Source organism: Vitis riparia, chromosome 2, assembly GCF_004353265.1.
Source record: "Vitis riparia cultivar Riparia Gloire de Montpellier isolate 1030 chromosome 2, EGFV_Vit.rip_1.0, whole genome shotgun sequence".
NCBI lineage: Eukaryota > Viridiplantae > Streptophyta > Magnoliopsida > Vitales > Vitaceae > Vitis > Vitis riparia.
The window spans coordinates 365,429-389,134 of NC_048432.1; the positions used below are offsets into that span (position 1 = coordinate 365,429).

The following is a 23,706-nucleotide window of genomic DNA, read 5'->3' on the forward strand; positions in this document are numbered from 1 at the left end:
TTTGACTCATTTTTAAAAAGTTAAACTTTATTAATTATTCAATTTAAATAAAATATTATGAAAAATTATTACTTTAAATATTTATTATTAATTTTTAACCCAAAAAATGATGAAGATGTTAATATTTTTATGTTTCTAACATATACTAAAATAGTATTATTTTATAAAAATAAAATAAAATAACCTATGATTTTATTATAATATCATATATAAGTAAAAAATTATAAGTACTCTTTTGTAATAGATACTAAACCTCCATTTAGGTTATTCCTTTTCAAATTAATATATATACTCTCTATGTATGGTTTAATATTGTTGCTATATATAATCTGTTATTCCTTTTCAAATATTGTTGCTATATGTCTTATAAACTAAATAAGACATAATTAATAATTTTAAATTTTTTCATGAATTTTTTAATTTTTAAAAATAATTTTGAATTCAAAAAACCAATCTAATTAATTACATATAAAATGAAAAGATTTTATAATATTATGTTCATAATTCTATTCTAAATGAGTACATGGAATGAAAATTTTGACTCATTTTTAAAAAAATTAAACTTTATTAATTATTCAATTTAAATAAAATATTATGAAAAATTATTACTTTAAATATTTATTATTAATTTTTAACCCAAAAATGATGAAGATGTTAATATTTTTATGTTTGTAACATATACTAAAATAGTATTTTTTTTTATAAAAATAAAATAAAATAAACCTATGATTTTATTATAATATCATATATAAGTAAAAAATTATAAGTACTCTTTTGTAATAGATACTAAACCTCCATTTAGGTTATATTTGATTCTCAAAAAATTATTAAGAAAATTAATTTATTTATTTTCACTATGTTTATCATAAAAAATATAAAAGAGAATCAACTGGAATTAAAAATTAGCTAAACATTTATGTATTTTTAAATTATATAATCTTTATATAGAAAAATAAATAAATAAAATGAATTAAAAGAGCCGTAAAAAAATAATTTATTAACCTTAAATTTGTTTAGTTTTCTTTTTTTTTCCTCTAATATTCATAAACCAAATATAGCATTAGTAAATGACTTATTTAATTAAAAAGGTTATTGAAAACCCAATTTTGTAAATCTAACCCTTCATTATTTTTTTGACATTATTTTAAAAAAACACTCTCATTTTTTCCTTATAAAAATAATTATTTCTTTTAAAGCATTCATGTAAATACTTAAAATAATCAAGGGTATTTATATATATAAAAATGAGTTACTCTTCAAATATAAGGATTATTTTCATCATTTTTAGCTAATTAGGTTTTAATAAATTGAGTTACTCTTCAAGTATAAGGATTATATAAAATTTTGTAAAATGGTACAAAATATAATGTACAAGAAATTGTATTAAATACTTTAAAAATATCACTCAATTTTTTATTAGTATAAATAAATTTACATTATATTAGTAACAAAAAATTTCCCTATTACTCAATTACATTAATACTATATTGCAAAATTAAATTACTATAGAAAATTAATAATTATTGAATTTTTTTTCAAATAATCATAAATGATTTAATAATATGGAATGAAGAGTATGCATTTACATGGTCAATTACATTTATTTTAATTAAAAAAACATATAAATAAGTGGAAAACAAAAGATGATGAACTTAGGTGAGATCGTGTTTATTGCTTTTTTAGTACAATTTATTTTTATATGGTAACAATATGAAACATATAAGTGAGTGGAAAATTGAATATTATAATTCTTATATAAATGTGTTTATATATATTTAATTTGAAAAGTAAATTGTTTTCCTTTTATACATGGTTAGGTTAAAATTTCAAAATGGCTTCAAAACATGATATTGGTTGGGAGCATGCAGAACCTATTGATGGTAGTAGAAAAACCACAAAGTGTAAATATTGCAGGAAAGTTATACATGGCGGTATAACAAAATTAAAGCAACACATCGCACATATATCTGGACAAGTGGAAGGATGTCCACGTGTACCGGTAGAAGTGTCACATAGTGTTAGAATACATATGTCTAATACTTCAAAAGAAAAAGCACAGTTAAAAAAGAAAAAAAAAAAGAACGACTTTTGAATTCCTTAAATAGAGAAAATTTCTATGAAATTGATGAGAGTGATTCTGATGATGAAATTGAGGAAGTTGCTATGATTGATTTTGAAAGAAGATAAATGAAACAAGCAATGAAAGAAAGTCATCGAATTTTTGAAGAAGGTGAACAAGAGCATCGGGAGGGTGGTAGTTCCTCACAACCTTCTAATACTAGGATTAAACACTGACTGACACGTAGCTTCAGTGTAAGAGAAAGAGCTAGCATACCTCCAAAAGGAATTGATCCCTACATGTTCCCATCAAAGCATAAATCAATAAAAAGCTTGTTTTCTACTGAAGGCGTAAAGAAAGTGGGTAAAGCTATTTCTAAATTCTTTCTCTTTAATGTAATACCCTTTAATGCAGTTGACAGTGAGCCTTACTATCAATCAATGATTGATACCATAGCAGAAGCAGGTCCAGGCATCAAGGGTCCCATGGGATACCAAATTGGAAATATATATTTGGAAGAGGAGGTGTAAGAGCTTGAGGTATACATAACAACATTAAAGGCTAAATGGCCTAATATGGGTGCACAATCATGTGTGATGGTTGGAGTTCTAGGACGAGAAAGCCTATCATCAATTTCATGATTTATTGTGATAGAAGTATGATATACCATTCTTCAGTTGATACTACCAACATACCTAAGACAGCAGACTACATCTTTTCTCTTATGGATACAGTTGTAGAGGAGGTTGGGGGGGAAAATGTTGTTCAAGTAGTCACTAATAATGAAGCAAGTTTTAAAGCAGTCGGTATATTGTTGATGGAGAAGCGGAAGCATTTGTTTTGGTCTCCTTGTGCAGCCCACTGTATTGATTTAATGCTTGAAGATATTGAAAGCATGAAGAAGATTAAGGAGACATTAGATCAAGCTAAGATGATCACAAGATTTATTTATAATAGCTTGAAAGTAGTGAATTTGATGAAAGTGTTCACAAAGGATAGAGATCTGTTAGGGCCAGGAATAACCCGTTTTGCCACTGAATTCATTTCACTTAAGAGTCTTATACGTTATGAGGCTGATTTGAAGAGAATGTGCACAACAAATGAGTGGCATGAATTCAATAAAGATAGGAGCAGAAAAATTCTAAGAGATAAGGTATCTAACCTTATCTTAACTAATCGATTTTGGAAGAAGGCAGGGGAAGTTCAAACCATCATGGAACCTCTCGTTAAAGTATTGAAATTGGTTGATCAAGATAAAAAAACCCACACTATCAATCATTTATGAAGCAATGGATAGAGCTAAATTGGTTATCAAGGCATCGATCAAGTATTGGGAAGTCATTGATAGAAGGTGGGAAGGTCAATTGCACAAACATTTGCATGCCGTAGGTAATAAAAAAATTCTTTATATATTTTTATTTTTTTCCAAGTACAAATTATTATAAACTGATAATTATTTAACTTATGACAACATATTTTTTAAATCCAATATTCCAATATTCAAAGCATTTCTCCAACCATCCGGAAATTAAAGTTGGATTAAATGAGGTTATCAAGAGATTAAAGCCAGATTTGGATAGACAAGCAAAAGCTATCAACGAGGTATAATAATAGTTTGTGACCTTTATATAATGCATTTTGTATATGTAATGTGCATTAACAAAAAAAAAAAATGTTAATGATGTAGGTGAAATTATTTGTTGATGGCCAAAGAGAATTTGGAAGTGCACTTACAAAGAAAGCAATAAATCAATCTCTTCCAGGTACTCAATACATTTATGTATATTACAAATAAGCAATTATCATCATTTTTTGTTAAATATATCATAGTGATTAATAAGTATGCATTTTCTTTATTATAGCTTAATGGTGGAGCAACTATGACGACGAAGGTCCACATCTACAAAAGATTGCTGTTAAAATTTTAAGCCAAACTTGTTCTTCATCAGGTTGTGAAAGAAATTGGAGCACATGGTTATTGATTCACACAAAGTTGCGCAACCATTTGGCAATGAAAAAAAGTTACATAAGTTAGTTTATGTGCACTACAATATGCAACTTCGAGTTAAGAATTTGATGCAAGAGCAAAGCAATGAAGATTCATACAATCCAATTGATCTGAATCATATCTTTAATGATGATGATATATTAGATGAGTGGATACGAGAAGGAAAGGAGCCTATTTTATCATCTGATAATTTGGATTGGTTGGATAAAGGTCTTCCCACTAATGAAGAAGGTAGAGAAAGAGACGTTGATTCCCGTCGTAAAGGTAAGACTTCTAGAACAATTTCTTCAAGTTCTAGTAGTGATGATGGTGACAATAGGGGCAATAGGCGAGGTGGTGGCACTAGTGTTAGGAAGTGTCCCAAATTCCTAATTAGTATAGATTCCTTTTTTGTAAAGAATATTATATAGAATATTTGTAGGTTGATATATTATTGTAATATTAGACTTCCTTATAGAATAAGGAAGGTTGTTGGAAATATCTCTATAAATATTCTAGGTCATGAGGGGAAAAAGTTATGAGATGGAGATGGGCCTGTAGACACTATACAAGGTGGATAGAGATGTGAGGAAGAACGGGAGGTACCCGGTGGAGCGAGATGACTCATAGCAAGGTATGGATACAAGGAGTGGGGAAACATGGGATGTTTCGGGAACCCAATAGTTGTATCTGGTTCTGTCCTCTATAATATTCTCTATTGTATAGTGGAATCATTATCTCTCATCCGTGGACGTAGGCATGGTTGGCCGAACCACGTTAAAACCTCGTGTACCGTATGTGTGATTGTTTTATCTTTGTGTTCTTGAACTAACATTGTTGGCATCAAAGCTTTTGTCGGCACTACAACTGGTATCAGAGCTTGGGTTAAAGATTTCTGGAAGAGCAAAAGATCACAAAGCATACAAGATGAAAACAAAAGGAATTTTCACTGAAGGTGGAGTCGATTGCTCTCTCGTGGTGATATGATACAAAAAGGTTTGTGTCATGGAGAGATTGAAGATTAACTTCATGGAATTTGGTCCAAGGTGGAGATTGTTAGGAAGTGTCCCAAATTCCTAATTAGTATAGATTCCTTTTTTGTAAAGAATATTATATAGAATATTTGTAGGTTGATATATTATTGTAATATTAGACTTCCTTATAGAATAAGGAAGGTTGTTGGAAATATCTCTATAAATATTCTAGGTCATGAGGGGAAAAAGTTATGAGATGGAGATGGGCCTGTAGAGACTATACAAGGTGGATAGAGATGTGAGGAAGAACGGGAGGTACCCGGTGGAGCGAGATGGCTCGTAGCAAGGTATGGATGCAAGGAGTGGGGAAACATGGGATGTTTCGGGAACCCAATAGTTGTATCTGGTTCTGTCCTCTGTAATATTCTCTATTGTATAGTGGAATCATTATCTCTCATCCGTGGACGTAGGCATGGTTGGCCGAACCACGTTAAAACCTCGTGTACCGTATGTGTGATTGTTTTATCTTTGTGTTCTTGAACTAACATTGTTGGCATCAAAGCTTTTGTCGGCACTACAACTGGTATCAGAGCTTGGGTTAAAGATTTCTGGAAGAGCAAAAGATCATAAAGCACACAAGATGAAAACAAAAGGAATTTTCACTGAAGGTGGAGTCGACTGCTCTCTCGTGGTGATATGATACAAAAAGGTTTGTGTCATGGAGAGATTGAAGATTAACTTCATGGAATTGGTCCAAGGTGGAGATTGTTAGGAAGTGTCCCAAATTCCTAATTAGTATAGATTCCTTTTTTGTAAAGAATATTATATAGAATATTTGTAGGTTGATATATTATTGTAATATTAGACTTCCTTATAGAATAAGGAAGGTTGTTGGAAATATCTCTATAAATATTCTAGGTCATGAGGGGAAAAAGTTATGAGATGGAGATGGGCCTGTAGAGACTATACAAGGTGGATAGAGATGTGAGGAAGAACGGGAGGTACCCGGTGGAGCGAGATGGCTCGTAGCAAGGTATGGATGCAAGGAGTGGGGAAACATGGGATGTTTCGGGAACCCAATAGTTGTATCTGGTTCTGTCCTCTGTAATATTCTCTATTGTATAGTGGAATCATTATCTCTCATCCGTGGACGTAGGCATGGTTGGCCGAACCACGTTAAAACCTCGTGTACCGTATGTGTAATTGTTTTATCTTTGTGTTCTTGAACTAACATTGTTGGCATCAAAGCTTTTGTCGGCACTACAACTGGTATCAGAGCTTGGGTTAAAGATTTCTGGAAGAGCAAAAGATCATAAAGCACACAAGATGAAAACAAAAGGAATTTTCACTGAAGGTGGAGTCGACTGCTCTCTCGTGGTGATATGATACAAAAAGGTTTGTGTCATGGAGAGATTGAAGATTAACTTCATGGAATTTGGTCCAAGGTGGAGATTGTTAGGAAGTGTCCCAAATTCCTAATTAGTATAGATTCCTTTTTTGTAAAGAATATTATATAGAATATTTGTAGGTTGATATATTATTGTAATATTAGACTTCCTTATAGAATAAGGAAGGTTGTTGGAAATATCTCTATAAATATTCTAGGTCATGAGGGGAAAAAGTTATGAGATGGAGATGGGCCTGTAGACACTATACAAGGTGGATAGAGATGTGAGGAAGAACGGGAGGTACCCGGTGGAGCGAGATGACTCATAGCAAGGTATGGATACAAGGAGTGGGGAAACATGGGATGTTTCGGGAACCCAATAGTTGTATCTGGTTCTGTCCTCTATAATATTCTCTATTGTATAGTGGAATCATTATCTCTCATCCGTGGACGTAGGCATGGTTGGCCGAACCACGTTAAAACCTCGTGTACCGTATGTGTGATTGTTTTATCTTTGTGTTCTTGAACTAACATTGTTGGCATCAAAGCTTTTGTCGGCACTACAACTGGTATCAGAGCTTGGGTTAAAGATTTCTGGAAGAGCAAAAGATCATAAAGCACACAAGATGAAAACAAAAGGAATTTTCACTGAAGGTGGAGTCGACTGCTCTCTCGTGGTGATATGATACAAAAAGGTTTGTGTCATGGAGAGATTGAAGATTAACTTCATGGAATTTGGTCCAAGGTGGAGATTGTTAGGAAGTGTCCCAAATTCCTAATTAGTATAGATTCCTTTTTTGTAAAGAATATTATATAGAATATTTGTAGGTTGATATATTATTGTAATATTAGACTTCCTTATAGAATAAGGAAGGTTGTTGGAAATATCTCTATAAATATTCTAGGTCATGAGGGGAAAAAGTTATGAGATGGAGATGGGCCTGTAGAGACTATACAAGGTGGATAGAGATGTGAGGAAGAACGGGAGGTACCCGGTGGAGCGAGATGGCTCGTAGCAAGGTATGGATGCAAGGAGTGGGGAAACATGGGATGTTTCGGGAACCCAATAGTTGTATCTGGTTCTGTCATCTGTAATATTCTCTATTGTATAGTGGAATCATTATTTCTCATCCGTGGACGTAGGCATGGTTGGTCAAACCACGTTAAAACCTCGTGTACCGTATGTGTGATTGTTTTATCTTTGTGTTCTTGAACTAACATTGTTGGCATCAAAGCTTTTGTCGGCACTACAACTGGTATCAGAGCTTGGGTTAAAGATTTCTGGAAGAACAAAAGATCACAAAGCACACAGGATGAAAACAAAAGGAATTTTCACTGAAGGAGGAGTCGACTGCTCTCTCGTGGTGATATGATACAAAAAGGTTTGTGTCATGGAGAGATTGAAGATTAACTTCATGGAATTTGGTCCAAGGTGGAGATTGTTAGGAAGTGTCCCAAATTCCTAATTAGTATAGATTCCTTTTTTGTAAAGAATATTATATAGAATATTTGTAGGTTGATATATTATTGTAATATTAGACTTCCTTATAGAATAAGGAAGGTTGTTGGAAATATCTCTATAAATATTTTAGGTCATGAGGGGAAAAAGTTATGAGATGGAGATGGGCCTGTAGACACTATACAAGGTGGATAGAGATGTGAGGAAGAACGGGAGGTACCCGGTGGAGCGAGATGGCTCATAGCAAGGTATGGATACAAGAAGTGGGGAAACATGGGATGTTTCGGGAACCTAATAGTTGTATCTGGTTCTGTCCTCTGTAATATTCTCTATTGTATAGTGGAATCATTATCTCTCATCCGTGGACGTAGGCATGGTTGGCCGAACCACGTTAAAACCTCGTGTACCGTATGTGTGATTGTTTTATCTTTGTGTTCTTAAACTAACATTGTTGGCATCAAAGCTTTCGTCGGCACTACAACTAGTATCAGAGCTTGGGTTAAAGATTTCTGGAAGAGCAAAAGATCACAAAGCACACAAGATGAAAACAAAAGGAATTTTCACTGAAGGTAGAGTCGACTGCTCTCTCGTGGTGATATGATACAAAAAGGTTTGTGTCATGGAGAGATTGAAGATTAACTTCATGGAATTTGGTCCAAGGTGGAGATTGTTAGGAAGTGTCCCAAATTCCTAATTAGTATAGATTCCTTTTTTGTAAAGAATATTATATAGAATATTTGTAGGTTGATATATTATTGTAATATTAGACTTCCTTATAGAATAAGGAAGGTTGTTGGAAATATCTCTATAAATATTCTAGGTCATGAGGGGAAAAAGTTATGAGATGGAGATGGGCCTGTAGACACTATACAAGGTGGATAGAGATGTGAGGAAGAATGGGAGGTACCCGGTGGAGCGAGATGGCTCGTAGCAAGGTATGGATACAAGAAGTGGGGAAACATGGGATGTTTTTGGAACCCAATAGTTGTTTCTGGTTCTGTCCTCTGTAATATTCTCTATTGTATAGTGGAATCATTATCTCTCATCCGTGGACGTAGGCATGGTTGGCCGAACCACGTTAAAACCTCGTGTACCGTATGTGTGATTGTTTTATCTTTGTGTTCTTGAACTAACATTGTTGGCATCAAAGCTTTCGTCGGCACTACAACAACTAGTGGGGGCAATAGAGGAGTTGGTGGCACTAGTGAGGGTACTAGAGGAGATGGTGGCACTGGGGGCGGTTATGTTAGTCAAGTAGATCCCGACATGTCATGGGCACAAGGAGGTGAAAATTACTATGCCACACAAGATAGAGATCATGGGTATCGACCAGGGATATGGGAACAACAAAAGCATTTGGAAAGACTAACTATATTTCCCAACGATGATGATTATTCTAGTGGGCATGATTATCATAGATCAAATCATTACCGTATTGATGAGCACTTACAAATTTGGGTATAGGATCAAGGCCGTATTTTAGAGGGGTAGATGATAGATCATATCACAACTTTAGAGACCGTGATAGCTCTTCCAGTACTTTTACTAGAAATGATTTTAATCGATTTCCAATGATGCATTCAGATGGATATTCAAATACTGGAACACAAGCTAGTGACTCATATGGATATGATCAATCTTCTAGTAGCAGTAGCATTGCTTATCAAGGTTTTGGATACTATCAATCTGGTGTTGATCCCGAACAGCCTTCGAAACCATATTTTCCTGATTATGGATCATCAAGCCAATCATCTCACCCAACATATTCGAGTTATGAACAACTCTTTCAACCATATCCTCACTACGGGAATTGCCACCCCAATTTGTATGCTCGTCATAGGACTAATGATGATGATTTTGAACCCCCTCGTCATTCAACATGGAATTGATTATTGTATTGTATGTGTTGTTAGTAAAAATGTTATTTTATTTGAAATAAAATAACTTTCTTTTATTAGCATTATCATAAATAACTTTGAGCAGATACTTTTATAACTATTTAAATAATGTTAAATATGAGATAATTTTATTTTATTAATTTTTTGAGCTTATTTAATTGTATATATTTTTCTGATGATTTACATAATATTTTTATTTTTTTTAATTTTCTAATTAGCTTATTTTACGTATTGCCCAATACTAGACCGATACACTGAGACCGATATGCCTCAGGACCCTCCGAGTCAATGACCGATACCGCGACTTTGAACCATGATATCCAATTCCCAGCAATAACTAAGGAACTCGACAAAGGACATCATCATGCTGAATTCGAATTTGTAAAGACACGATTATATGCAAAGAAAAAATTAATTAAATTATTTAAAATGAATTTTAATTTATGATTCAGTTTCATGATTTTTTAATATTAATTAAATTAGTTTTTAAGTTTCAAATTGTTTTAAAAAATTAATAAATTTTATGTATTGAGTATAGTTTAATTTAAAATTTATTTGTTTATTGAATTTTTTTTATTAAATTAAAGAAAATTCATAAAAACAATTGTAATTTAAAAAAAAAAATTATATTTCAAGATTTTTTTATCCGTATTGAATCATGAACAAAGAAGAGAAAAAAAAATGATATTATGTTCAATTTTATTTGTTTTTTATTTGCTTTTTTTTATTTCTTCATGTTTTCTTTCTTTTTTATTAAAAAGATTAAGTAAAAATAATTTCTATTTATTCTCTAAAAATTATTCTTTATTTCACTTTTTTTTTAAAAATTGAAAACATAAAAAATTCATTCAACTCTTTGTTATTTTCTATTAAAAATTAAGTCCTCAACTTTATTATTTTCTATTGGAATAAAAAAAAACATAAGAGTAGTTCTTTCATTTGTCATATTAATTCCTAAAGATATTTAATGGCTCTCCGTATTTAAAATAAAATAATTGTCTCCAAATGCATACAACCCTCCATTCTTTTCTATTAACATTAAAATAATTTCATAACTCATATTTCTCATATTCATTTCTAGATTATGCTTTCCTTTTAACATTTTTTTTCACTCTTTTTGTCCGTATATGAACATTCCTTTCTAGATTACCTTGTTATTTAAAAAAAAAAAAAAAACTATTAAGAGTTATTAATTAAAGAGATGAAATAATCTTAATATTGTAAAAGCAACCCTCTATAGGTTTAAAAAATTAACCCCTTTTTCAAGTAAATGTCCTTCCATATTTGAATTATTTTCATTTAAATTTTGGAAGAGAAGAAATCTAGGATTATAAAATGGGTAGTTGGAGATGAGAGTTTTTTTTTTTTCCTTAAAGTGTCAAGATTGTAGCTAATTAAAAATATATATAAAATAAGAACCCATCTTTCTTACATTTTAAATCATACAAAATAAAGACCGTAGAATAATAAAAGGAATAGTAGAGATAACTATGATAAATAATAATAAAAAGATAAAATAAAAATATGGACTTAAGAATAAATTAATTATTTTTACCTATTATTTAAAATTATTTTTTACTTTAAATCACATCATTAAATTATTTTATCAAATATACTTATTTTACCTAATAACTTAAATTAAGTTATTAAGTTGGTTTATCGAACACCCACTGGGTTAAAACCTTCCATACCAATATCTGCCCATGTCTAAAGTCCAACTCAAGAGACTTGTTTCAATGAATGTACAAAAGCAAACTCCGGATATCAAATGAATATAAGTTTTACATAGAACCTGAGAAAGGCCTCACATCCACATTCCTTTTCTTAATCATCTTGGAATAAACAAGTCCAAAATTTTCTCATTACTGGTATACAAAGACATCTGCTCTCTTCTATACCAATGATTAGATTATGTATCCTGTTCAACAACATAAAATACAGCCCTCTTCTAGGCTACAACAGTGTGTGTGGTTGGTTAGATTTCATCACCAGGGTGGATGATCATCCTCAGAAGCTTGAGGTGGGATTGGTTTCCAATTGGGTTTCTCATCCCAGTACATGTCATAATATATGTGACCCGGATCACTACCCTTCACGCAGCACCAAATACCAACATACCGCTTCACCCGTTTTCTGAATTTTTCCTCCGTTTTCTGATCACATATTTTGCATGGCACGACTTCTTGTCAGCATATGATTACTGAACATAATATATTTGTCACTCTAATAATGAAATAAGGGAAGGAGAGTGAAACTTGCCTTGTCAGTGAAACCGAGGAAAGCATCTTGCATCGTTGAGAATTGGATGACTTTGACATCCTTGAATAATGAGAATACTGATTTGAACTGAAATTACAGGATAAAATTCAGTTTTCAGAATGTTTTTAGCAGGCTAGATTGAATTTGGCTTAGTTGAACAACATGAGGATAAATTTAATGCAAACTGAAAATAAAAATAAATAATATATTAAATTCTTAGATTTTGGCTTCAGCTCTCACAAGGGTTCGGGTTGAAGCTACGCCTGTTCAAGCTTTGCTCTCAGAAATTTCGGGTGAGATGGCTGTCAAGAACAGCATTGACTCACGTAGAAGACTTAGCCTAGAAATTTTCCTAGGTGGTGCCCACACATGGGATTAAAAATGTGTTTGAAAGAAATACTAGCATAATTTTACATCAGATGGTCTGGACACGGAATTTCTAGAGGTCTAAACAAGGTTTGTTAGAACTAGTCCAGATAATTAGATGTGATGATTAAGATTTAAAAAAATTCACCAAAAAGGAAAAATGTTAGACAAGCAGAACAATAATTACAAAAAGATGATGCCTTAGGGTTGTAATCGAAGTTACCGTTTCTTCAGTGCTGTGCTTTGGAAGTCTTATTCCTAGTGAACTTGTATTGTTTGTTACATTACAACCTGGGGATCCTTCTCGACAAAGTTGAACATCAAGCCATGAATCTTTCACCTGAAACAGACATCAAAATGCGAGAAGTTCCACTAAGATAAGGAGATAAAAAGAGGAACAACATAGTGAATCCGAGCTCTAAATGTGGCAGCTAATGATATACCTGTTTGGGCATTAGTGGATTGTCAAAGAAAGAGTATTCTCTAATATTGATCCCAGGGCCAAATTCATCCTCCGGGAATTCTTTCAACATCACATTTACCTACATTTCAGTACAGTTACAGATGCAAAGTGAGGAGCCCACAATTCAAACTACAATGCATCACTTCATAGCTTATGTTCTACATGCATACTGTTGGAAAAAGTAAATATGTACTGTGAGAAATTGAGATCTCCAGGTAAATGGGACAGTGATGATTAGAAAAGTACCTAGCAGCATATTAGTGTTCCAATCATCAGGAAATATTGTCTTGACAAATATAATAAAGAAAATCTTAAGATGCCAGTGGACTTGTCATGTGACAGTGAAAGCAATGGAATTCTGTAACCATCTCTTTGATGCATACTGCGGTAGTTCTCATTCAAACTTTTGTGGTGCCTTTTAAAAAAAACAAGAAGATAACTATCCTTAAAGCCTTCTCTCCTAACAGTTGGACATCATGTTTCCCTCACTTCTAATGGTTATAGCTTACACCCTCATGCCTGAAAGGTTTAATGTATGATCAATAGAGCAGAAACTCCAAGTAAAAATAACCTCATGCCTGATAGCTTTCTTAATCCAAGGGCATATCTGGTTAGCTCCTATGGGTATTTGTGCCCATATGAGAAGGTATCATTGGTCAATTACAGACTAAGCTAAGGGAGTTAACACCCTCCACATTATTCCAATAGAATTGTTCTCATTTCATCCATCACATCCACTCTATTGTTGGCTAATTGATGAAATAAAAAAGCTGGAAAACCCATAAAATGTTTAGAACTTCATGCATAATGTGACAATTTTCCCAAGAACCATGGAATAAATTTCTGGCAAAGTTCACACACTAAATCATCCTCCAAATGATGTTTCCACAACCCAACATGACTTGCTGCCCTTAACCCCACTGGAAGAACTAAAATCTATACTTCAAATAAAATCATCTAAACCGAAGGCATAGAGAAATTAAAGAGGATCTTTGGTTTGTGAATTGAACAAAATTTCCAAATTCAGAAAATACCACCAATTTCAAGCATTGCGTGGATTGGGGTAAGGGTTGGGTGTTTGAGCATGCCTTTGTTCATATTTCATGTAATCCTGAGATCTTAGGGCACATGGGCACAACCAAATAACCTAAATTTTCCATTATTCCTTTATCACACACCCTACCCCAAAATGAACTGTATATCAATGAATGCCTAACATGGATACTTCCTTCATCCATGGAACAAAAAAGTACATTACAAGAGTCTAAGATAACTTAGAATGAAATGGTAACACGTCTTTTTCTTTATTGGACACAAATGACGGGTACATGGATGACCAATACGAATGTTGGACACATCCCATACCCAAATCCAAGTCATGTCATGTCCAACATGGCTACTTTACATCCTTTAGGGTGTCCTTGTAACATAGCCTATTTCTAGCTGGACTAGGGTTGCAAGAGAGCATCCATCAAGATTTAACTTCATTTTCACCTGAAGGAGCACAATATTTTGGTGAATGTTATCAGAGAAATATCATTCTATCTCTGAATGATTTGTTAGAATCTACAAACCCTTAGTGACAGCAGCCAAAATTAAACTTTTCCAACGACTTTTTTCAACACTCTCTCAAAACAAAGTGTTCTGAACAATGTTATTTCCTTTCTCCAATAAAATGAGCCAAATAATCAACAAAATAGTGCTTTCCAACTTCATCTCTCCATTAGAGCTAATTTTGTTGTTATTTATATTGCATGTAATACTTCTTCGGTAGTTTCTTATATATAACACTTGGTTGCAAGAGCCATGACTTCAAGATTCTTGTGTTATACTTCTTCAATAGTTCCTTAAATATAGTGAATCCCCAAGTTTACCTCTCTTTCAGAGCTAATTCTGTTGTTGTTATTTATATTGCATATAATACTTCTTCAGTAGTTTCTTAAATATAACACTTGATTGCAAGAGCTATGAGTTCAACCTTCTTATGTTTCAATGATTCTAATAAAATTTAATTGACTTTGCCACCACTTATTAGGTATTAAAGGAGATGATGCTAAACTTCCACATGACCTACCTCGTGGGTAAACAATAATGAGAGTAGGCAAAAGTAGGTTCAACTAAAAAAAAGGTACCTCAAATACATGGTCCAAAGGGCAGAGAAAAGGTTGTCTAGTAATAGACCCCTCAAGAACTCCAGGATGTGGAAACCATAACCTATCCAATCTGCACCATAATGGAGGCATGACCTAAAAATCACAAATAAAAGAACAGAAAGATCAAGACATAATAAGAATTTCCAAATGCAATTAGCTAATATGATGAATTAAATAATCAATACTAAAGGAAAAGAAAAGAGTTCAAAGCATAGCATGCTCTTGCATGCCTTACTCTTTCCTCGACCACTCTCTCAAATTTTGATACTATGATAATATTTGAACATCACCTTTGTTTTCATTAGTCTGACATACATTGTTGAGCCTGATATACACTGTGGGCCCATATCTCAACAGCTTTCAAGGAAGTTGGTAGCTTGACCGTTCTCATATATAAATGCTGCTTTTCCACCATATATGGGGCATTTGTCCTAGTCTTTATAATTGTGTTAACTATGCTTAACTAGTGGCCCTGAATTCAGTCTCTCCTACTGCTATAGTTCCTCATCATTTATTTGTTGAGTCTGATATATGTTGTGGGCCCATATCCTAAGGTCATGTTTGGTTGGCTGGATATAACATGAGATAGGATAAGAAATGAGATATTATATCCTATCCCATGTTTGGTTGATGATGGGATAGGATAAGTGATGGAATATCCTATCCCATGTTTGGTTGATGATGGGATAGGATAAGTTATTCCATCACTTATCCTATCCTATGTTTAACCAAACATAGGATAGGATAAGTGGTGAGATATATTATCTACCCTTTTTTTTATATCTCTTCTACATGTGATGTATTAATTTTATGCTAAGATATAGGATATGCATGTCCAATGTATCATAAATTCATTTTTTGTCAATTTTTTATTTTTTTTATATACTCATTTTGCAAAATAAATTTTTTTATTATAAATTAAATTTATGGTTAAAAAAGAAAAATTTTTAAAATATTTCTAAAATAATATTAACATATGATATATAAATTATTTTTATATATTGAACAACATAATATAAAAAATTTATCCAAAAAATTTAAATATTTTAATCATGAATATTGTTAAATATAAGAGAAATTTCCTTTTAAAAAAAAAATACAAATATTAAAATGTGATATAATTTTTATTTTAAACATTGAAAATAATATATATTTCATATTATTTTTTATTCATTTCACAAATTAGATATTAATAATATAACTTAAAATCTCATTGGATATATTACCTTAGAATATCACGTTCATAGGATATGTATATCAAAGGATATCATATCCCATTATAAATCATATTTTAAGATATATATTTATGATCCAATGGGGATATGATATTCTAGGATATACATATCTTATCCTATCCTATTCCGCCAACCAAACATAGCATTAATAGTTTGAGGTTTCAAGGACATTAGTAGCTTGACAGTTCTTGTAAAAGAATGCTACTTTTTTCACCATTTATAAGGCAGATTAGAGCGACAAACAGCACTATTACCACATACTTCAAGCCTTGATGAGATTTCCATAGTGTCCTATGCCTTACCCTTTCCTCATCTTTTTTTATGACTTCTTTTACCTCTAAACCCTAATTCCTGAGAGAATACATAATATCTATACATGGTTGGATTTCTAAGTTCTTGTAAGCTTAGACCCCTAATGTGAACTTTTAATTAATTTATTGAAATTGTGCTTCCATCTTCCCTTAATTCCTCAAAATTTTCTAAACTCTGTCACCATCTCCTTTAATGCACTTGACCTGTTAGAGAAAAATGTGTGTTGAATTGCAGCCTTGTAAAAACCCAAACTACTTAAATTTTAAAAATCTAACAGGTCAAAAACTTGGAGCTGAAGATGTGGTTTCTATATTATTTGGGAATTTTGTGAATCATTGTTGCAGCATGTTAAAAAAGAGAGTGCATTTATCAATGAATAAGACCATGACAACAAGAAGAATTACAAAGTTGGGTTGATGATGATAAAAGGCATCCAATATCCCAGACCAAATCCCAATACCTGTATTGGTCCAAGTTTTATCCCCAAATTCATAGATTAATGGCCTGACAACAAACTAACCCTTTTCTTATATATTATAATTGCAGAACATGTAGTTCTTGCACCAGCTAAAACTATCATAAAATATTATGATCAACCAAGGCAAAAGTTTGAATCATTCTCACCAGTGTACGTTTCAATAATGAAGCAATAGCAAGCGCTGTACGTATTTGTTTCATCTGAGGACAATAACACAATATAATTAATGAAATGGAACATGGAAGTGGTACAACAATTATAACAAAAGTCGTTAAAACAATTATAATAAAAGTCAGTCGGATTAGGCTGATACATGCATACTTGGTAATTAATGAGAGCAAAATGTGATTCAAGATTATGCTCCCCATCCAGCAACAGGCTCTTTGGAATAGAAGGCTTAAATGTCAAGAAACCTCCTGCATAAGTTCTCAAATAGATTAAATTTGTCCTTGAAAATGTATAGTCTTCAAAACATTAACCAGAAGCAGATGCTATGACACATGCATCAATGCATTTAAGGGTCAGCTTCTAAACTTCAGTTGGTAAGATGTAGGAAACATTTGATGGGACTTAGTGTTTCCCATGAAAAGAGGATGACGGACAGGAAAAGTATAAATTTTGTATTTCCCACAATCACTGGAGTCTAACATTAGATTTTCAGGACTAAAGACAATATGCATGCAAATGAGCCTACATCCCGTTTACTTCTATGGAAAATTGTAAGTTTTCATGCTATTTAGGTGCAAGTCATATGCAACATAACAGGAAATTAGCCAGTTTCTTCAACTCCTCAGTACCGTATCCTAAACGAGTATATATTTAAACATAGGGAGATAATAAAAGGTCACAAAAATGTTGTCGCTGTGTGTAAATTAATAAGCATCTCTAACTTAAGCACAAAAACACACTTACTATGTTATATTTATATCGAAAATCAAAAGTGAAAGTAGTAATGAGTTAGAATGCATGTGTAACTCAAAAATTAATTTTGATATAAAAATTAGATAAACCTGAGTTTCTGATAAGATAGCAACTGCAATGGTGTCTTATTTTGAGACAAGAACTTAGCAGTTGGGAAATTCCAACTTTTAATTTGTCACTCTAAGGCAAACTAGTTTCTGGAAGTTTAAAACTGGAACATCGAGTATAGGGACAAGTATTCATACAAGGTCTTACATACTTTAGAACCAGAATATCAAGGACGACAGCAGGTTCATGAATGGCTCAGCTTCAATCACTGAAGGAGGATGATTGAATCTTAGAAGTTCAGGTAAAAGCTTGGAACCATGTGGAGAAGTGGGCTTTGCCCATTGGTGTTCTTAAGAGGAGCTGAACACTGGGGGAAGGCAGAAAATTCTCAATATCAAGAAGATTTTATCAATATTAAACCTATTTTTAACATAGAAAACCAACATTTCATTAAAAAAACCCAAAAAAAAAAAAAAAGAGAGAGAAGTTAAGATAAAGAATACAAGGAATGGTGAACTATTCTTCTTGCAAATCTAGGACCCTTTTTTTTGGACAATTAAATAGAAATTTGATTGAAAACTGCCTACAGTGGGCATAAAAGAAGGAAAATACAAAACAAAGATCTCTGATAAAAGAAAAATAAAAAACAAAGATCAGGAAAGAGCTCCAACAGCCTAACACACTATACAAACTTCAGTTTCATCAAGCAAAATCATGCTAGCAAGAATGGCACTAAACTCCAAAGGAATCACCTCCTACAGAGAAGTATTCATTTTCACATGGACACTGGAGGAACCCAAAAGAAACCTGCCAACCAAAAGAGTTCAATCCACAACTCTAGTGCAATAGACAGTAAAGAAAAATATGATCCACTAATTCACCATGGTCAGAGCACAGGACCCAATACTCAGGAAGAGTAAGCTAGATAAGGAACTCTTATCTATAATAACTCAACAGTAGCAACCCCATTTACAAGCCAACAACCGAGCAAAGGCTCTGATTTTAATGAGAACTTTAGAATTAGCTTCAGGAAAAGGGATGGAGCATCACTATAATAAAGGGCAAGGGGAGACTATAAGAAGCTGGAAGTAACCATATCAGTAATCTCTCATTTGATAAAGGGGAAAAAATGGAGGTAAACTTATGCAAGCAAAGCAAAAGGATAGGAGGTCATCATTTCCAGATTAGATAACTTCTGCAAAAGTCAAAATTCCATGACAAGGAGTATTGCGTCTGATCAAGGATATGAGAAATACAATCATCCATATCCCCATCAGACTATGATAGAGAATGCTGAGAGGCAGATCCCCATCAGATGTTCTCCCAGAAGTGAATTCTGTAGCCATCACCTACAATGAGAGGAATAAACTGAGAGAAGTTTGAGAAACCCCTGAAATGGTTTTCCAAGGGCACTATTGCAAGAACCAAACTACGAGGTTGGTATCTCATCTGTTAAAATACACTCATACATACTTTAGATGTCGCAATATCACAAAGTGTCATGATGACTAGGAACCTAAGCCCCATTCCCTGCTGCATCTCCCACCCCCACCAACACCCAAAAAACAGCAGCCCCAACTTAACTTTACTAATCCCCTTGCAAAACTAAGATTGATCATACCTGATAAAAGAAATTATGATTGAATTCTCTTAATCCTATAAGAGATAGCAATAGTGATTCTAATGACAGAGAGGCATCACATGATAATGCAGATAAGCACAATAGAACTAGGAGCTAAAAAAAAAAAACATAGATAGGATGTAATGGGTTAAAATAACTGACTGGAATTCAGATCCGCATATAAAAGATTCCAAGCGAAAGACAGATAGGATGTGTTGCACTTTGCAAGGACTAAAGCTACTAGCAAGTAATTCATGGGCATGAAATGCATTATAATAGAACTCTACAGGATATAGATAACATCTAGAAGAATTACCTGGTGAATCATAATATTCTGGTGGATCATAGAAAACCTTCGCTTCCCGAAGTCTATGACGCTTTCCGTCAGTACCAGCGTACTGGAATGTAGTATGCACTGCATATGGCTCCAGTCTGAGTTGTTGATACATGGACTGCCAACATAGTGTCAAGGCTTAGAAAGATGTTCAATGCACAGTTTAATGCGTTCTATGTCATGGATCTAGGTACAAAATTCTCAAGTTTGATGGCAGAAATGAGTAAAAGGAATGAGGAATGGAGCTGAAAGTTTCAAATATATACAAAAAGAACCAGGGATGATTAATAAATTTCAAAACTTCAAAGCACTAGTCTATTTGTCCAACCTGCACAAAATAAGTATGCCCACTACAGAATATACTAGCTGGCAAAAGTCCCAGCTTGAGATTTCCATCATAAGCATATGCGAGTCCACTGTCCTCATCAACAGATGGGCCTAATTGCCTGCGTACAAGGTCATTGAACCCATTCTGATCCCATATCTTATCATCAGCTAGAAGCATCTCTTTCCACTCTCTTGCCAATTTTTTTGCAGAATCTGTTGGTCGCCAGTGGAAAATTCCTATATTGTAGGCAGCACCAACTGTTAAGAAGCAAAGAAAGAATCTCATTAGCAGGATGATCATTTAAAAGAAATAGCAGCCAAGCAATTAATGGAGATAATCACTCACTGCATCATTAGCTGCAGTAAAATAAAAGCACAGTTTGAATTTCATATTTGACATTGATTACAAGGCAATCTAAGGTAGAACCAACCAATGGAAGGTTAATCTAGTAACGATTGACTTGATTATTTTCTCTTGAAATTTTAGTTCAGTCACTTCGTAAAGGGAATTGATTTATGAAAATTTATTCTGGTTGCAATTGTGCAATAAGGCCCTATTTTAGCATTTTTCCAATGTTGGGGAAACCAAAACATTAGCATGTAGGATGCTGTTCAGGGACAGAAATAATGTGACAGTAATGTTGACCAACAAATCATAAAAAATTTTGTGCTATGAGGTTGCAACTTCACAACAGCTTACACACACAAACCACTTTAAGATAACCCAAGCACAGGTCATGAAGACTATCTAAAACCATAAGGTAAACATAATAAATGGAGATTGCATTAAAAGGTTTCTTTACATAATATTCACCTTGTTGCCAAATATCCAAGCGATCATCAACAACTGTTGGTACAACTTGATCACTTGAAGTTAAGACATCTGCTCCAGGAAAACGTGCCAAATATGGAAGCGGGTTCTATTCCAGCAACATAACAAACGGAAATCTTTAGTCGAATTAGTTGAAGCAAATAGAGGAGTAAATAGCAATGTCCTTTGCAAATAATTTTTTATAACAAAATCTATACAGCTTCTTGAGTAATGTATGAAGAAATATAACCAACAGGATAAGAAATGCAATAACAACCTATAAAAATATAAAGTGAAAACAAATAAAACAAAACTAAGAGGTGTAAAAGGAATACAAGGCATATTACCCAAAAGAAATTCCCCCCAATACACACAATATGCATAAGAGTTGGCATGTATAGAGTTTCATGGTCTAAGAAGTGCACCAGGAGAAACCATTTCAGATGCTTAGCAAAAATATTTTGTTTGGTACATTAGAAAGGAAGAGCATCCAGGATATTCTTTTTCTCCCTTTTTCCCTTTTTTCCTAAAGCAGCCCTTCAAATGAATATTGGATAGTTGTTTAAAATATCAGCGAAAAAAGGGGACATGAATCAAATAATAATAATAATAATAATGATAATGATAACATTTATGTAGCTAAAGAAGAAGACCTTGATCCCAAAAGAACAATCCAATAACAGGCACAGAAGACTACCTTTAACCAAACCATGTCTGTGTCACACATCAGTAGCTCATAGCCAAAAGGCAAGAGAGCATCTATCAGGATAACCTTTTCTCTCCCCATTTTATGAAATGTTGGTGTTCCCCATCCAACATCTATTGTGCTCATGTGGCTGCCCATATCAAAGACTGGAACACCTCTCCAATACAATGCCTCCAATAACTTGGTGTCCATTGCACCTATAACAACGATTTCAAACTTCCTTAACAGTCTTGAAAATTGACATAGAATATGTGGAAAAGTGATATTTCAAGGAAGTAATTACAGGTCCGAATGAGGAACCTACCAACAAGAAGATTGGAGATACCCAGATCAGTCAAGTGCTTAACCCAAGTGAGGATAAAATCCATGAATGCATAATTACCAAACGTCACTATTATGACATTATCCTTCACCCTTTGCTCTACCAGTGTCTTTGTCAACTGAAAGGCCTTCAAAGAGGGCCTTTTTTCACCTCGAGGGGGAGCCTCCCAGATAGGCCTCGTCCACATGTTTTGAGATTTGGGTGATTTAGGTGGAGGCGCTGGCACTGCACCCCAATCTGTTCGTTGAGAAACATTGGGTCCTTGATCGACATCTGAAATACAACATGCAACCAGATATAACACAAAAGAAACTTACAACATCAAGAGAAGGTAGACAAAATAGAACTTGATATATCAATGCCTGACATCATAAAGAAGTGATTGCATACTGGCACATGCCATTTCATTTTACTCAAAAACTAACCCAAAATACGAAATGCACAATGACCAGTCACTGATTGCACAATGCCTGTTAAGAAGCTAACATTAAGTAAAGCAAAAGAAACTTTTCTAGAATTATACCAGCAACCAGAAGGCAGAATATTCTCACAACCCAGAAACTAAATGTTTTATTTCTATTCATGATTTCTAAATTTATCCATCCTATTCGGAAAAATAAATCCTTAAAAACTAAGGAATATAAACCGTCGATCGAAAAAACATAATCCCATAAACAATTCGTTCCCATCTCAAAGATTTTCAAAGAAAACGGAGATACAAGTAGCTTATCATATCAAATTCATCCCCATCCCTCATTTGCAGGTAATACAGTTGAATAGTGAGAAACACCCAAATGGTCAACGGAATGACAAAGGCCTCCCCTTTCCCACCCAAATTCAACAAACCAGTTCCTCCGCTTCCCAGTACGGAAAAATCTCAATCTCACTCGCCCCCAATCCCATTCTCGAAAAAAGAAAACACATTCAAAATTCAAATTTCCGACGAGAGTTGAGTGAGAAAACGTACGAATGAGAGATGATGCAGAGGAGGAGGAGGAGGAGGAGGAGGAGGAGAACCAAGTGGAGGAGTCAGCGGAGTAAATGGCGGAGAAGACGTAGAAGGAGGAGAAGACGATGCCAACAATGACGGTGGCGTAGATGGTCAAGAAGAGAGGCTTGGAATTTGCAGCGTCGTGGAATGGAATCCAACCCATTTTCTCATTCACCCACCACCTCACTCCCAACTCCAAATAGGGTTTCAGAAATCATTCATGGTGTTGTGTTGAGCCTCTTTGAATGATAATTTTGTAGAATCGGCCGAGTCAACTCTCCACCACCATCAACTCCAGCGACCACCAGCCATTTATGCTTTTACATACACGGCTGTCTGAATCTAGCCCCTTGTTATTATTATTATTATTATTTGATTTTATTTATTTAAGACAAATAAAAGCAGGGAAAGGAGAAAACATTTTACTCTTGTTCAAAAACAGTTTTCTTTTTCTTTTTATATTTTTCACAAAATAAGTTTGTCAAAAATTGTTTTAACAAAATTAATTTTAAAAAAAAGTTTTTTTCTTATTTTTTTTTTAGATTTTATGTTTCAAACAGTAATTGAGAATATAAAAAATATTTTTTAAAAAAAT

The 23,706-nt window shown here is 33.5% G+C and overlaps 1 protein-coding gene across 1 annotated transcript; it reads right to left on the bottom strand.

Annotated features, from left to right (window-relative positions):
* Window positions 1-11,492: 11,492 nt before the first annotated feature.
* On the bottom strand, window positions 11,493-23,439 carry LOC117934065 (arabinosyltransferase XEG113). The gene is made up of 13 exons (XM_034855667.1): window positions 23,088-23,439; window positions 22,103-22,393; window positions 21,790-21,995; window positions 21,096-21,201; window positions 20,283-20,539; window positions 19,937-20,072; window positions 17,352-17,446; window positions 17,177-17,230; window positions 14,985-15,098; window positions 12,833-12,931; window positions 12,613-12,729; window positions 12,024-12,110; window positions 11,493-11,917 (listed from the first exon to the last, which is right to left on the bottom strand). Exons 1-13 carry the CDS (start codon window positions 23,272-23,274, stop codon window positions 11,750-11,752), a joined length of 1,917 nt encoding a protein of 638 aa, XP_034711558.1. The 5' UTR covers window positions 23,275-23,439; the 3' UTR covers window positions 11,493-11,749.
* Window positions 23,440-23,706: the final 267 nt, after the last annotated feature.

What these genes read in the sequence shown, in the direction of transcription:
- LOC117934065 (XM_034855667.1), bottom strand. Translation starts at nt 23,274, where the DNA reads ATGGGTTGGATTCCATTCCACGACGCTGCAAATTCCAAGCCTCTCTTC. An exon ending in TATCTCCAATCTTCTTGTTG is followed by an intron (nt 21,996 to 22,102) that starts GTAGGTTCCTCA and finishes TCGTTGTTATAG; the next exon opens with GTGCAATGGACACCAAGTTA. An exon ending in CATTATTGAAACGTACACTG is followed by an intron (nt 15,099 to 17,176) that starts GTGAGAATGATT and finishes TGTGATTTTTAG; the next exon opens with GTCATGCCTCCATTATGGTG.